General features: G+C 43.3%; 1 protein-coding gene across 5 annotated transcripts in view; it reads right to left on the bottom strand.

Moving 5' to 3' along the window:
* Positions 1–16,505, bottom strand: part of SLC25A26 (solute carrier family 25 member 26) — a 128,047-nt gene that overhangs the window by 27,743 nt on the left and 83,799 nt on the right. For 4 of the 5 annotated variants that reach the window (XR_014507640.1, XM_083426639.1, XM_083426641.1 and 1 more), the window contains one exon: positions 10,119–10,163. The exons of the other annotated variant lie outside the window; for it this stretch is intronic. Coding sequence is in view for 3 of the 4 variants with exons in the window: in XM_083426639.1 (XP_083282765.1) it covers positions 10,119–10,163 (45 nt within the window). In the remaining variant the exon portion in view is untranslated. The remainder of the gene's footprint in view (positions 1–10,118; positions 10,164–16,505) is intronic. 5 annotated transcript variants of the gene reach the window in all.

Here is a 16,505-nt window from a genome sequence, read left to right as displayed (position 1 = left end):
CAACTACTTGCAACAAGTCTAAATGGAGAAAAACAAGAGCCATTAATAATGGACTACTCTACCCTACAGCCAAACTCGGAGCAGTCCAGGGGACCAAGGCCAAAGGAGAATTCAAGTTGGCCAAGAGGAAATAATAAAATCCACTTGCAGCAAGGCCAACTTAATTGTGGTGTGGTCTTCCCCAGGGAAGCAGGGAAAACCCTGTTTTCTGGATCATTTAAAAATAGACCATAGCAGACAGCACTTGAGAACATACCACAGGGAATAATCCTACACTGGAAGAGACTGGACGTGGATGACCTAATAAGTTCCATCCTAGCCCTCCTTTTCATAGGGAGGCCCAAAATGAAATGTGCGAAAGAGAGGAAATGAATGCATCAAGTAACGGGAAGGAGAAGATTACAGAATAATAGCTGCATCCCTAAGTCTACGAAAACCCAAAGTAAAATCTTTCAATTGCCACCCATTTTTGAGATTATCTCTCTCTAAAAAAAAAGGTTCCTGCTTATGTTCAATGCTCCATATTTTATTGGTTAGATCTGGGTGATTTTTTCAATACGGTGCATATTATTATTTTGCTTGTTTTTACCATGTTGCTGTGTTTTCCCGTAAGATGAGGATATAAGCACAGCCTGCTGGATCAAGTCATTCACCCAACTATTCCAACACTCAAGGGTAACCCACAAGCAGGACCTGAGCACAACAGCATTGGCCCCACTTGCGCCTCCCACCAACTGGCATTCAGAGGCGTACAGTGGTACCTTGGTTCTCAGACTTAATCCATTCCGGAAGTCCATTCCAAAACCAAAGCGTTCCAAAACCAAGGCACGCTTTTCCATAGAAAATAATGCAAAATGGATTAATCCGTTCCAGACTTTTAAAAACAACCCCGAAAACAGCAATTTAACATGAATTTTACTATAAAACGAGACTACTGATCCATAAAATGAAAGCAACAAGCCATGTACTGCGGTCACACAATCAATCAATCAGTAGCTGAACTGGGTTCCACACAGTCACAAAAACAAAACAAAAAGAGCTGCAAAAACAAAATTGGAAAATGAATAGCAAAAACAGACAGACCTCAGTGTAACACTCAAAACGGAAGTGTGGCACTCAAAACTGAAGCGTAGGACTAAAAATGGAAGTGTGGCACTCAAATTGGAAGCGTAACACTCAAAACGGAGCATGTTTGGCTTCCGAAAAAAGTTTGCAAACCGGAACACTTACTTCTGGGTTTGCAGTGTTTGGGTTCTAAGTGGTTTGAGTACCAAAGCGTTCAAGAATCAAGGTACCACTGTATTGTCTCCAATAGTGGAGGCAGAACACAGATGCTTAGATGCTTTGCTTGGGGAGAAATGCAGGAGAAAAATATCTATTTGTTTCTAGTTTACACTATTTTCAGCTTCTGGAAGTTACAAAAAAAATTGCACGTTAAAGCACTGCTTTCACATATAATCCTATTCTGCAAGTAGAAAGCAGAGGTCCCCGTGAGATGTGCTCTCATCTTTATCACGATAATATATGGAAGTCTCATTTTCTAACTCTGCTAGTGGGAATAAGCATGCTGCAGTTCTGAAAACTAACGCCATTATTGAAGTAATTCCCGCTGGAAAAGAGAACTCTCACCTACTGCAATTCTCCCCTTCTTACTGCTAGTGGTTTGTGATAGGATGGCATTCCTAAGAAGCTCTGGCCACATACGTATCTTGGCCCAAATGTGGCCCAAGACCAGGCATCCGCAAACTCTGCCCTCCAGATGTTTTGGGACTACAATTCCCATCATCCCTGACCACTAGTCCTGTTAGCTAGGGATGATGGGAATTGTAGTCCCAAAACATCTGGAGGGCCGAGTTTGGGGATGCCTGCCCAAGGCATTTCGGTGACTGAAAATCCAGGCAGCACCCTTCCCGATGATTTATTATATAGTTTATTATTATATTTTAAAGACAATTAGAACACAGTAAGAGTCTGTTGGATCAGACCAGACCAGACCAGATTTGTCTAGCTCAGCATCCTTATTTCATACAGAGGTCAACCAGATTCCAATTCTCTGCCCTTTCATAGTATCCCAAACTCTGTGGCTGCTTCACTCTACCAAACAATAGGACAAGCACACCCCTTCTAATAAGAGATGTTGCTTTGTCTTAAATACATTCCTGACAAAGGTTAATATAACTAGCAGAATGCCAACAGTGAAAACAGCTAATGTCTACTATATTGAACTGGTGATATAAAAATATGTGTCATGGCATTGAGAGATTTGGGTTCAAGACCCCAATCAGTCAGTGGGTGCCATTCTTGGGCGGTTCCAATCTCTCAGCCTCAGCACCACATCAATAATAGGAAAGATGCGGAGTCCAACAACATATACATGCAAGTAAAATGTATAATCTGATCAACTGTAGAGCAATAATGACCTTCTATATGAGGACTTGCGCAACAGTACAATTACTTTGGCATCCCGAATAAACCCAGGGAACACAAAAGCATTTAGAGGATAAGGGAATTGGCAGTGCATCTCATTACGGAAGTTTCCTTTCTTTGGGTCCAATTAACTCTGAAATTGTAACTGCACTGACAAGGTATCAGTGTGAGTACACAAGCCTTTGGTCATCTTGTTTCTCTCTAATGATTCCCTGTCTGATTGCTCCAGGCATGCGCTATTAAAGACAGCAGGAAATAATTAGCCGTGTTTTTCTTTCAGGGCAATACCCATTCCCACCAGCATTCCCAGTACTGGAAAGCAAAGATGACAAGCGCTGCACTTTTAAAACAGGCTGTGATGCCAAGCCTGTGTCATGTGCATTCTATTAGACCCAAGACTGAATAGAAGACTTTGTTTTCCACTTCAAAGGACCCATCCCAATCTTGCGCTCTTCCCTTATGAATAACAAATTGGAAATAAATCTTCTGGCTGAAACACATGGAAACTCATACAACCCAGGCCCTCCTTAGCTTCCTAGGTCACTTGTATGCTAAGTTGTGTTTGCTTGTTGTTGTTTTTTTAAAAGGAATACCAAAGTGAGACCTTCATATAAGTTCATCTTCATCATTCAGCCCAGACACTTCCGAGGGTCTTCTGGCGATTCCCTCACTGTGAGAATGAAGTTACAGGGAACCAGGCAGAGGGCCTTCTCAGCAGTGGCCCCCTCCCTGTGCAATGTGTCAGGGAGATAAAGAATTACACAACTTTGAGAAAACATCTGGGGGGGAGTTTGACTTCACCCCAAGGGGAACTCCTCCATTGTCTCCCAAGACAGATAGATGCCAACAACACATGAAATGAGTTTACTTGAACACAATGGAGGCCTAGATCGCAACATTAGCCATCTTAGATAGCAACTACAACAACCTAGGTTCTTTCGGGTGACCTGTCCTCTAAATACCTGACTCTCCTCTCACCATAGCCTTGTTTACATATACTTTGCCACCCACATCAGGGCAGAATGCTCGATGGCAGAATTCCCAGTAGAGAGGTAGCAGTGAGCTGTGTCTACTGGCACTGAGTAGCCCCTCCCCAATCTCAAATTCTGCACATGCTCAGAGGCCCTCTCTTCCCTATTGATGAACATATCAAAGGGTTGCGCCGGGCTTTCAATTTCAGCTAGCACTGGGTGATCTACCAGGGACTGTTGAAGTAGGTTAGCCCTGTGAATGCAAAGGGCTGGGCTGGATTCCCCCAAGAGATCTCCTCCAAGCGTCCGCCTACCATCCTGGATGCTGAGAAGCTATTGCATTCACCTCCCTGCCCCCTTTCGAAGTGTGGAAACTGTTTTCTTTTGGATACTTTTGCAAAGAGAAAACCAATACTCTTCATGGAGAATTCCTGCTCAGGAGGAGGAAAGAACTAATCTGCCTGCCTATCCAAACTAGTGTTCTAAGGAAAGAAGCCCTCTAGGGAGAGCAACAGGCTATGGAGCCTAGAATGAATTCAGTACATATTTGGAACGAGGCATGCACAAACTTTCTAGAAATCGGGTCACTTCCCATTCTGAAAACAGGGCTCAAACCAGCGAATAAACTTCATGTGCATCCACCCTCTAGGAGCCTGTTTTCAATGTGCTGCCTGTTTCCAAACTCTTGAGCATTTTCAAAGGGTGTTTTAACTCAGCCAGCAAAGCAATTCCTTTCCTTTCACTGTTCCAAGCGCACATCAGCTTACAGATGGTGCGCAGGAATGTCTTTGACAGTATTCTAAAGCCACTGTGAATAACAGTTATTGTGACACTGATAAAGTAAGGGTTGTTTGCTGAGCAGCTGTGGCTATATTGTTCTTTTTTTTTCTCTTGGGGGTGGGGGTGGGGCAACCATTCGGCAAATGGAATGCGCACTCCCCATTGGCTGGAAGTGACGTCACCTGCCTCGAAAGGCTGCACTAGAAATCTGGTTTCCGTGAAGGAGCACCTCAGCAAATGGCAGACACGTTAGTGTAACCGAACGATTAGTGCTTAATCCCCCAAAGAAGCAGAGTCGTTACACCAAGAAGGAGAAGGGAATGGTAGAACGCTTACTGCACAGCTTGCAAGGAAATGGGTTTAAGGCCCTGTCTGGGTTTCATCTACCCTGGGCTTAAATGCCACTAGGAACAGTAAGAAGAGAAATGAAAAGTTACCTGGGGGGGAGGGGGAGGGGGAGCTGTGAAAAGGGGAGTGGGGGGGGGGGAGAGAAGGAAAGAATGTGGGACAAACTTTGCTTGCCCACCCAGTAAAAACTATTTTAAGGCTTTTTAAAACGGATAGCTACATATACAGCCAATAACCTATTTAAAAACGGTGTGTGTGTGTATTGGACATGCTACGATTTGAAAAACCAATTAATAAATTAAAACTAACAACAGAATAAAAATACTAATTGGTGCGATACCATTTTAGAGGAATTTGCTTGTGACACAGGAGCATCTGAGAATGGTTTTGCTTAGACTCTCAACATTACACTCTCCTCTAAACTTTAGAATACCTAATTAGGTTAGGACAGCAAAACACGCCGAATCCATTTCTAAGCACCAGACTGCATACGCTCAGACCACTGAGGGGGGAGAAAAAAGCAAAAAAGAGGCTCCAAGCTGCAGGTGAACATATTTGGGCTGCATATCAAGAACTGCTGTACATGCTAATCAAATGCATGTTTATTCCAAAGTACATGCCACTGAATTCAATGCTGCAAGTCAAACGGAATCTGTTCCGGAAGTCCGTTCAACTTCCGAAATGTTCGGAAACCAAAGCGCAGCTTCCGATTGGCTGCAGGAAGCCAGGTTGGTGGCATTTGGGAGCCAAAATGTCTGAGTATCAAGGTGTTCAGGATCCAAGGTATGACTGTAATGGTGCAGAGATGGAACTGCCTACCTGAAAATGTTTGTGGTCCACTTTTACATTCTGTTAAGTTACAGCACCTATCCGTCCTATATCTAAAATGGTTCATATTAAAATCTACTCCTTGCCCAATTGTTGACCATGATATCTAGAAATATATTTTTTTTAAAAAAAAAAAAAAGTCAAGTGTCTGAAACACTTGAAAATTCATATTCCCTGGCAGCAGTAATTTTGCAGCTCAGAAGCCCACTCTACAGATCTTCTTGCCCAAATGGACTATAGTAACAGCCAGGGCTTCAGTGTTAACACCTGCAAGCTAAAATAATATGTGAAATATTAAACCTCTTCATAGGTCCATGCAGCCATTAGATCAACATCTTGCAAAATATTATTTTATTATTCATTTTACAGATTTATAAACTGTCTTGCAAAACAAAAAGGTTATCCCAAGCCATCCTTTCAAAGATGATAATAAACATCAGTTAAGACATTTATCAGCATTGAAAAATAGACAATAAAGTACAATAAAAAAGCAGTAAAAGCACAATAGAATCATTTCAATCTAGCACCCAATTTAAGCATAAGATCTAAACAGAGCACGGAGAACAATATAGTAAAAACCCAACCTTTACTCTAAATTAAAAGTATAGAAATGTTTTCTCCAAATCGTACCAATTGCTTGTCCCATAAATTTAATGAATTAAAACATTAAACATTAAAATGGGAAAGGGTTTTACAAATGGGGTGCCCAGAAATATGGAGTTTCTTACTTGGCTTCAGCTCAGATTTTAAAGTTGCTACGAACGACAGAGAAACCTGTACTAAAATGAAGTTACAGTAGCATTGGTCTCCATGGGTAAGCAAAATGATGGGGTGGGGAATAATAATGGGAAGTGCTGGTTTTGCAAGAATAGAAAAGGGTGTTTCATGAAAGAAAGACTGCCCCACACAGAATACATTGCAGTAGCCAAGCCTGGATGTAACCAGAATATGAGTAATGGAGACATGAGCTAACATATCCAGAGAAGGCTGCACCAAGTATATCAAGCTTACGGTGATAAAATGCACACCTAGCTACTGTAATCTCTTGAATTTCTATGAATTTGGTCTTCCGGAGGGAGTGCAACCCCATCTAGACCCAGCTAAATACTTCTCTCTGGAGCAATTGGCACATAGCACCTCTGTCTCATTTGAATGAAGCTTTAGCTTGTTTGCCCTCCTCCACCCCAAAACTGCCTCCAGACACCGGCTCAGGAATTATTACTCAAGTTATCTGAATTTTACTGGCAATAAACTGTTTAGATTACACTCTCTCCAAACCCCCAATTGCCTATTTACTTTGTGAGCTGAATTCCGCCAGTGTACTTCATGCCCTATGTTTATAATACATTTCACCTCCAGAGCATCTTGAATGTATCCTAAAGCAGCCTTGTATTCTGAGAATCACTACACCACACTCCTGTTTTTAAATGTGGTTGGGGGTTTTCTTGGAAAGCACACGGTGGCTCTTTCCCTCCTCCCCTTAATGCTGTCATCTCCATTGTCCAGAACAAAATTATACCCTGTTTAGCAATTACTGTGTCGGGCTAGTTCTATAGTACACAACTCAAGAGAAAGCTGCCACAACACTATGGTATCACAGCAGACTCCAAATAAGGCAAGTGAAGTTATCCTAAAGGTTGAGACGATTCCCAGATGCCCGGATGACGAAGACACCTTTGCCAAAAAGCACCTCATAAACAAGCCAATTGGTTTCATAAGACCTGATATGTTTGTTAGTAATAGATTCAGCAGTTCCCAAGTAGGTGCACATCACTCTAAACTGAAAATCTCAGGGTTTTGAAGCTAAGGCCTGGTCTGATAAGCTACCACGGACTGTGGGCGCTTAAGCCACTGGAGCCCTTGTGAAGCCCACAAGGTATTGAGGATCTGAAACATCAACCACACTGTTACAGTCTGTGATGGCCTGGGACTCGGGCTCGGACTTGGAACCAGAGGAGTCTCAGTCCGCACCGGATCCTTTGCCTCACGCAGCACATGAACCAAGTCTGGGGCCTGATTCTGAAAAGCCCCAGCTTTTCAGCTGGCCATAAACATATGGAGGGCCGAGGTTGAGGAAGCCTGCTCAAAGCTATTCATGTTTGGAGCTAGGATTCTTGAATGATTGCTTGCCTCCACATGCACCTACTCATACCTAAGATCATCTTCTGATGCCTCCGTTGGGTACCCCACCAGATGAGGTGTGATGGATGGTTAGGAGACCAGGCTCCTAGTATTTATCTGGGAGAAAGGGCCTTCCCAATGCGGGTACCCATGGTACTGAATGTCCTCTCCAGAGAAGCATGCCTGGAAACTACCCTTGATATAATTTCAGCTCAAGGCAAATACCTTTTTATTTTCTCAGGAGGACTTTAAAATCCATTTAATTTCGACTGGTGTTGTTTAAAAAATTATTATTATTATTATTATTATTATTATTATTACATGCATTGTTGACTGATGTATTTTTAATCAATCTATATTGTAAGCAGTGAGAACATGGCTATTGTTTGACATATTAATGTTTAAAACAAATAAAAATAATAAAATTATTTAAATGTTTTGAGTTTCTTTATGGCTTTCTGTCAGTATTATACCCAAAGCATTCATAACTCAGGAAGTTACAATCCCTTTTAAGCCAACACAAAATTCGCAAAGGCGTTTTTAGAATGAAATTTCCAGTTTTCAAATGTCAAAAAGAGACATTCTCTTTATTTTTCAAAACATCTCAAATTTACTCTTTCACTTACAAAGGCATTCTTTACCAAATAGTATTAGAGCTTAGAATAACTGCTGTCTTTCCTAAAGTTTCTGCCACCATGTCCCATTAGATCAGGGGTTGCCAACCTTTTTGGATCGGGGGGATTCATTTTGAATTTTCAGGGTGCCAGTCACAAAATGGCTGCCATGGGGGGTGGGGTGGCATAACACAATAGGGAGAGTACAATCATAGTGAAACTTTTTCCATAACTGTTTTTCCATACAAGAAAAAGCTTAACATGTTGAATTTCTGCCTTGGAAATAAGGCCGTGGCAGGAAAGGTGTATTAAAGAGCAAAAGAAAACAGCAGCAGTTTAGAGCCCTGGTGTGCAAACAATTCACTTATCAATCGCATCTGTAGCTTCACTCATAAGCTAAAAACACTGACAGGCAAGAGCAGCCAGGCTGGCTCATTCCACAGAAATGGCTTAAAGGAGTTCATGCATATTTTGCCTTATAACTTTATTTCTAGAAGGACTATAGGCTTCTTTAAAAAAAATAAAGCTGGGGCCCTTGCCCTGGGCAGTAATGAAGGCCTTAATGGGCACCATGGCATGGCATGTGTGGGCACTGGACTGGGACTCCTGCACTATATTACTATGAGAATTGTTTGTGGCATTTTCTTATAATCCATCCATACTGAATATTCAATCAAGAATAAAGCAAGCATGATTAGAAACACTATTCTCTTTGAGTTATGTGAAGCTACAGTTTTGGGCTTCTTCCAGCAGGGTAACTTCGAACGGAAAATATATTTCACGTTTCTTTTCATGTCCCCTGAGCAAAAGCCTGGTAGTGGATGAAATTTACCAGCATCTGACAGCAGTTTGGTGGTTTATGTAAAATTATTTTGTGGTCTCAGTCAAGTTCCAAGTGGGCCAGTGGCTTCAACTCCAAAACCACCAGTACAATTTAAGTTAACTATGCCTCAGAAGATAGCGCAATGCCTCATTTAAAAGAGGAACTGGCTTATAAAACCACCCTAAACAAAAAAAATCTCCCTGGGACCACAGATAATAATTGATGACGTGTATTACTACAGGCTGGGCGGGCAGGATTTGCAACCAATTCCTTTCCCTTTGGTTAAAACCCAAATGATATAACACATTAAGCCCAGAATAAACAGCACTGATCATTTAGCTTACACTTAAGACCCTGGGCAGGAGTTACATCCAGGAAGGAGGGGAGGAATAAGGGCCGAAGGAATACGAGTAGAGAAATATTGGCAATTTAATTTAGCTTCAAACATTCTAGGTTGTTTCAAGCACTTACAGGGTGTGCATTCTGAAGTTGCCACAAAGAAGAATTTGGCTGCAATCCTATACAGCCTGCCACCTTCCTGGTGTTGCTGAACTCCAAGTTCCATCAGTGCTAGTCAGCTTCCCCCAATGGTCAGAGATAATGGACGTTTTCCCTCAGAGCTGCCACTGCCATTATCTTTTCTGCCCAACAATATCTCATCGGGAAGGCCAAAAGTTAGCCACCCCGCTACACAGCCTTGACTGGGAATATGTCCCACTGAATTTAATGAGAACTGAACTTCTGAGTAGGCAGCACAGAATGGTGGCACTAGTTTCTTTTATTTCACCCAAACTTCACAAGAAGCTATGAGAAACGGCAGTGCAGTATGGTGTCAGAAATGCAATTCTGTCATGGGTACAGCCCAGTGTGTTAGAACAGTGACACTTGGAAAGAAAATAAAGTGGCGTATGATCAGACTGTGTCCATCCACCAAACCTCAAAAGCAGGTTTTCAGTTTTTCCCTGAGATATCTAGCCAAAATTTACGGGCAGCATAGTCATAGGTTACATTGATCTCACATTCACCACCTCCCCTTGTTCCTGTACTCGTTTTTCAGGGTTAGTCTTTCTTGGTCTTAATCACCATTCGGCCATTGATTTGTCCCCAACTGAATTTTGCATTGCATTTATTTTACCTTTTTTTTAAAAAATGGCAACATTCACATTTATATTTTTCACTTTCAAAACGTTTGTATGAGAGACTTACCTTTAAGGACTCCCACAGAGGAAACTGTACAAGGGAGAAAGGAATCTGGAAATGGAGAGAAAAAGGGGAAAAAACACCTGTCACACAAGCAAAAATTATGCTGGCATGTTAGTCGGCTTTCTAAATTGGGAAGTTACTTTTCACTTGTTGAACTGTAGCTTATTAAATTTATAAATCCTGGAGGATTAAACTATGCACACGCCTTGTTAGATGGCTGGTTTTGCTACAGAACCTTTGACTTTGTTTAGCACATTCCCTGCTGAGAGGTTAACGTATTGTAATGAGGGTGGGCTCTAAGAGTAATAACTGGCACCATCTTAGTATGGTGAGTTTGAAAGTTTGACTCAACATCTGAGAAAGCCATACAGAAGATGGTTTAGAAGCTATGCACAGAAATCTAGTTCGCCAAAGAACTGCCAGCTCAGCTTTAGAGCTCCACAGTCACAAAGGCTTAGGTTAAACAAAAGACTTAAAGACACTCTATAAGGGAAACTATATTTATGATATCTGGCTTACCTCAGTACTGACCACTGGAAATGGAGTCAGTCCTGAAAGTTATTACCGTATTTTTCGCACCATTGGACGCACTTTTTCCCTCCTAAAAAGCAAGGGAAAATGTGTGTGCGTCCTATGGAGCGAATGCAAGGGGGAGGCAGGCGGGAAAAGCCCCCAAGAGCCGCACACAAGCTTCATGCGCTCTTGCGGGCTTTTCTCCAGGAGGGAGAAGGGACTGACTGGCCGCATCGGTCGTTCTCCCTCCTCGGGGGAAAAGCCCCAAAGAGCGGCGCCCTCTTTAAAGGCTGCGCGGCTCCTGCGGGCTTTTCTACGAGGTGGGGGAATCTCCCCACCTCCCAGAAAAGCCAGGAGAAGCCGCGCAGCCCCTTTAAAGAGCGCACGGCTTCTGCGGGAGGTGGGGGAAGCTGCAGCAGATTCCCTCCTCCCGCGCTCCCTTTGAAGCGGCAATGTGGGAGGGGAGCAGTTTACACTCGTGTAAGCAGCTCCTCTCCCACTTTCCTCCTTCAAAGCAACTACGGAGGAGAGAAGGAAGGGGACCATGGATCCTCCGCTGCTCCGTGATTGCTTTGAAGGAGGAAAGTGGGAGGGGAGCAGCTTACACTCGTGTAAGCAGCTCCTCTCCCACTTTCCTCCTTCAAAGCAACTACGGAGGAGCGAAGGAAGGGGACCATGGATCCTCCGCTGCTCCATGATTGCTTTGAAGGAGGAAAGTGGGAGGGGAGCAGCTTACACTCGTGTAAGCAACTCCTCTCCCACTTTCCTCCTTCAAAGCAACTACGGAGGAGAGAAGGAAGGGGACCATGGATCCTCCGCTGCTCCATGATTGCTTTGAAGGAGGAAAGTGGGAGGGGAGCAGCTTACACTCGTGTAAACAGCTCCTCTCCCACTTTCCTCCTTCAAAGCAACTAAGGAGGAGGGAAGGAAGGGGACCATGGATCCTCCGCTGCTCACAGGGATTCCTCCGTGATTGCTTTGAATCAGGAAAGTGGGAGGGGAGCAGCTTACACTCGTGTAAGCAGCTCCTCTCCCACTTTCCTCCTTCAAAGCAACTAAGGAGGAGGGAAGGAAGGGGACCATGGATCCTCCGCTGCTCACGGCTGCAGCGGATTACTCCTCCATGATTGCTTTGAATCAGGAAAGTGGGAGGGGAGCAGCTTACACTCGTGTAAGCAGCTCCTCTCCCACTTTCCTCCTTCAAAGCAACTACGTTGGAGGGAAGGAAGGGGACCATGCATCCTCTGCTGGCGAATGCAGCAGATTCCCTTCTCCCGGGCTCCCTTTGAAGCAGCAAAGTGGGAGGGGAGCAGCTTACACTTGTGTAAGCAGCTCCTCTCCCACTTTCCTGCTTCAAAGTGGAGGGAATCCAGTGCAGTTGCGAGCAGAGGATCCATGGCTCCGCTTCCTTCCCTCAAAGCAGGGTGCGGGGGTGCAGGGGGGAAAGAGGGCAGGAAATAGAGGCCGGGCAGGAAGACACAACCACACTTTGACCACTGAAAGTCCACCCCAGCCTCCCCAGATTTCCACTGAGATGGCCAGGCTAATCTCGATGGCCATAAGTCAGGCTCAGCATTATTAACTGGACTTAGATAAGCCATGGTTCCCCTTCCTACCCTCCTCTGAGGCTCAATTTAAAGCAGCAAAGTGGACAGGAGCCGCCCGCTTTGCTGCTTTAAATAGTTTAGTGCAACATTTGATTCAGAATATTTTTTTTCGTATTTTCCTCCTCTAAAAACTAGGTGCGCCCTATGGTCAGGTGCGCCCTATGGTGCGAAAAATACGGTAATAACTTGGGAACCAAAGTTGTCAGCACTTGAAAATGCAACTCTGGAGGTTAGCCATCTAACATTTCCATCACTCAGCCACGGCTAGGCACCCAAATACTTGTCTGCCCCTCTTTTCAACCTCTGGTTTCAAAAATATAAATGGTTGAGGTGAAAATTTTCCATTCCTCGTCCAAATATTCAAGGGCTTGAATGACAGTGGTAGAAGCCTTGGGAGGGTTTCAATGACTAGCAGCACATGATGACTTTCTATAGCCTCTTTTAGATAGACACTCAGTTCTGCGAGCGGACACAACAAATGCTTGGTTGCTCATCACTCCTTGCAGCTCTGCAACCCATGGCCCAACAGCCAGTCTCCAAAAAGAATTCCCTCTGTGCATGCATGAAATCCATTCATAAAATCCAAGACCACCACTTCGTGGTGTGGAACAGAGATTGTGTGAATTCACTCTGGGCCAGTGAGGCTGTGATGGGATATCTGGTTTACTGCACATTTAGTAAACCTTTTATTTTCTGCTGGAAGATTAAGATGCTACGGATAAAGATATTAGGTTCTTGCCATTAAATTGTCCAGGGATCTTTCTTCACGAAACAGTATGAAATAATCCCACAAACTTTAGTGAAACTTTCTCTGTTCTATCTTATTATTAATCCTTACAGGCAAATCCTTGTTTGCTGCTTCTATGGGACGCCATCAACATAAAGGTACTTTTGTCTCTGTCCCTCTGAATTCAACAATGTTTAAGCATTGCCTAACTGTGTGCTGGACTGCAGCCATTGTTATTTTATCATGTGCGTTATTTTATCATGTCCATAATGTGTTTTTCCAAAAACTGGTTTCTATAAAGGCGCTAGAAACTTTAAATGTAAAACATTATTATACTATGACTGTCAACATGACAGGCTTCAGCTCATACGAGTTTACATCATAGATTGTAGCTGTCCTATTAAATCTATACAGACTTACAACAAGGAAGAGTGAAGCTGAGAGCCAGCCATTCATTGTGACATTTAATTTAGCGTTATTCTAAAATGCACTCAAGAGGCCTGGCATGCATTGTTTACGCTTTCTTTCTTTTTTATGAAGATGACTAACCCAATACATACATTTTTAACAAAACAGCAAAGAAACAGATGTAACCGCTTAACATTAATCTAATATATTCACTCAAAAAAACCACTTGCATCTGGCTATCTGTCCACATCACCATCTGCATGTGTCTCAATTTCAACTTCCAAAAATGGAAAGCCAGCATAATAAAATGGGAGTTTGTTGTGATACTAACTCTTATTTTTCATGGCTATGACTCTCTGCCTTAACTACCGTAGGTGAGGAAACAGGCCTTTCTGCAACAAATGAATCTCAGGCCTCTAGTGACATTGTGGTACATGTGGTATTGAGGTTTCTCAACTGCAGTTCAGAGAATGAACATAACATTTCTAGTTCTGAAAGCTGGTTGTTTCCTACCAAAATCTTTGCAATATAGCAAAGCAGTGTCCTGTGTAAGGTCACTCAGTGAAATTCTTGGGAGAAAGGGGTGTAGAGATTGATCCAGCTACCAGAGTAAGAACACCCTTTAGTGGCCAGAGAGAGGCACTCCATACCTACTGGTGAGGCAACACTGGTTTGATTCCTTTCCCTCCCATACAAATGCCAGTTTCCAGGCAAAGTTGGGCTCCACACTCAATAACTTGGCCTCAGTCTTTGAGGTAAGACGGTAGCCTTCACTCCTTTCCCCTTGTACTCATCGCTGTCTTCTCCACAGTAGCACCTCAGGGGATCCCTCCTTGATCTCGCAATTTGTGCTGCAGCACACTTCACACCACTTCACCTAAGAAAACTACTCCAGTCCCTGTAGTTACCCAACCGTGTTAGCCACCCCTTCTTCTGGAGCTACTTTAGAAACTATAAGAGAGCAATTGCAGTGCGATTTTGCAGTTACTTATTTTTCACCCCATTTTTCAAGCCGAAAAGGTTCCTAGAGCAGCTTGCATGACGTCAGTAAACAAAACATGGTAGCTCCTCCGACCAGCAGACCTATTATTATCTAAAAGGCCAAGGAAAGTGGGATGAGGAGGGAGGATGAAAAGAAGCAGACTCAGGCACCAATTCTGAAAGCTGCATGGTGGTTCAAAAATATCCACCTGGAATAGGAGCAATAGAGGGAGAGGAGGAGTTAAGTGGCTTCCCATCTTGTCATCTGCAGAGGCCTGAGGGAATATCTCCTGTTGGGTACAAGCTTACAGAGTGGAGATTTAACCTCCCTATGCTTCTTGTTAAGAACTGAGTCAGTCATGAAGCTTTCCCAGACTGTATATTTCAACACTACCCATGTTTGAACCATCACACCATCTTATGAAGGTCTGGACTATAACCCTTTTCTGGATCACAGAGACGAAGTTGGAAGGGGTACTTTGCCTCTCTCTGATTTTCATAATCTACAGTTCTCTAGAGAAACCTGCCCACTAAAATAGGGGAAAGCACACTTTTATAGAGTATACAGAGCTGCAAGCCCATTCTGAAAAAGCACTAGCAACTTGTATTTGGTCTATACCATGGGTAGCCAAAGTAAGGCCCAGGGGCCACATCCGGCCCAATCGCCTTCTAAATCCGGCCCGCGGACTTTCCAGGAATCAGCGTGTTTTTACATGAGTAGAATGTGCCCTTTTATTTAAAATGCATCTCTGGGTTATTTGTGGGGCCTGCCTCGTGTTTTCACATGAGTAGAATGTGTGCTTTTATTCAAAATGCATCTCTGGGTTATTTGTGGGGCATACGAATTTGTTCATTTCCCTAAAAAAAATATAGTCCGGCCCCCCACAAGGTCTGAGGGACAGTGGACTGGCCCCCTGCTGAAAAAGTTTGCTGACCCCTGGTCTATACTTATAATTTCCCCCAATAAATTCTGACCGTGTAGGCAGTAAGGTCTCTATCGCTCTACATCCCCCTCCATGTTTTTCAACACCACAAGAGTTAAAGATTATTGTCTGGTTCATCATGTTGCAGCTAATGATTAATAAATGAGTCTACACCACTCCTCTGCCAGGCAAAACTTAGCCTGACAGACACCTGCCACGGGAAATTTGTTATCTAGTCAGGCAGGAAGTGGCAGTGAGAAGAAATCAATGTCACTGCTGTACATTGAGCTGACAAACTGAAATCTCATAGGAAGTTTGTCATCGCAAACAAGGAAGAATTTCCCTTGTGGCATCTCAAAGACCCGCAGTAAAGGTCAAACATGGTTCTTATTTATCAGGGCCATGAAACTCAAGCGCTGAGATTAACTTTCTTCCTGCCCCCAATTTCAGGTGCCAAAGCCCTGTTCACTTTACAGCAAAAGGCGTAATATATTTATGAGGAGATAGAGACTTGCAAAAGGATGCCTTCCCCCTGAACAAGAATTAAGTGGGTGATTACCTTGGGCCTGAAAAAGCAAATGCAAGATTATATTTTATATACAAGGGGTACCCAGGCTAGGGTAGAAGAACAAGCAGTTTTGCCCTTGCATGGAACCAGAATGAGGTCAAGCCCAATTCCAACATTACACCATCCAAAATGAAAAATTCAACATCCTGAGATTTTTGGCTTACAAATATTTTTAAATATTTCACATTCTAGCCATGTGGGCTTACAACCCAGGCTTGAAATTGAATGGGCAATGGATGCAGGCTGGATTTCAGAGGACTAAGGCAAATGACATCCAAGCCAAGGATAGATCCTTAAACTAGCCCCAGAGCAAAAAGATACAATATGTTTATATAAATCGCACACTCACACAAGGAAGCTGATTCGTACAGAACAAAGTCAATGGTCCATTTAGCTCAGTATTGTCTACAATGGTAGGCAACAGTTCTCTGTGGTTTCAGATGATACATTCCCGGTCTGAAGATGCTTATAAATGAACCAGAGGCCTTTTGCATGCAGAGTAGATGCTCTACCAATGAATTGTAACCCATTCCTGGTATTCTCCATGTGAATTATGGCTTAACTTGACACAAATATTAACATTTTTTATCTCTCTCTCTCATGTCTTTGGCCGCTCTATCCTAGCCTCACCAAAGCACACAACTGTATAATTCTCTCTTTTCC

Source organism: Podarcis tiliguerta, assembly GCF_965153285.1.
Source record: "Podarcis tiliguerta genome assembly, chromosome: 2".
Lineage (NCBI taxonomy): Eukaryota > Metazoa > Chordata > Lepidosauria > Squamata > Lacertidae > Podarcis > Podarcis tiliguerta.
This window is presented reverse-complemented; position numbering and strand designations above follow the sequence as displayed.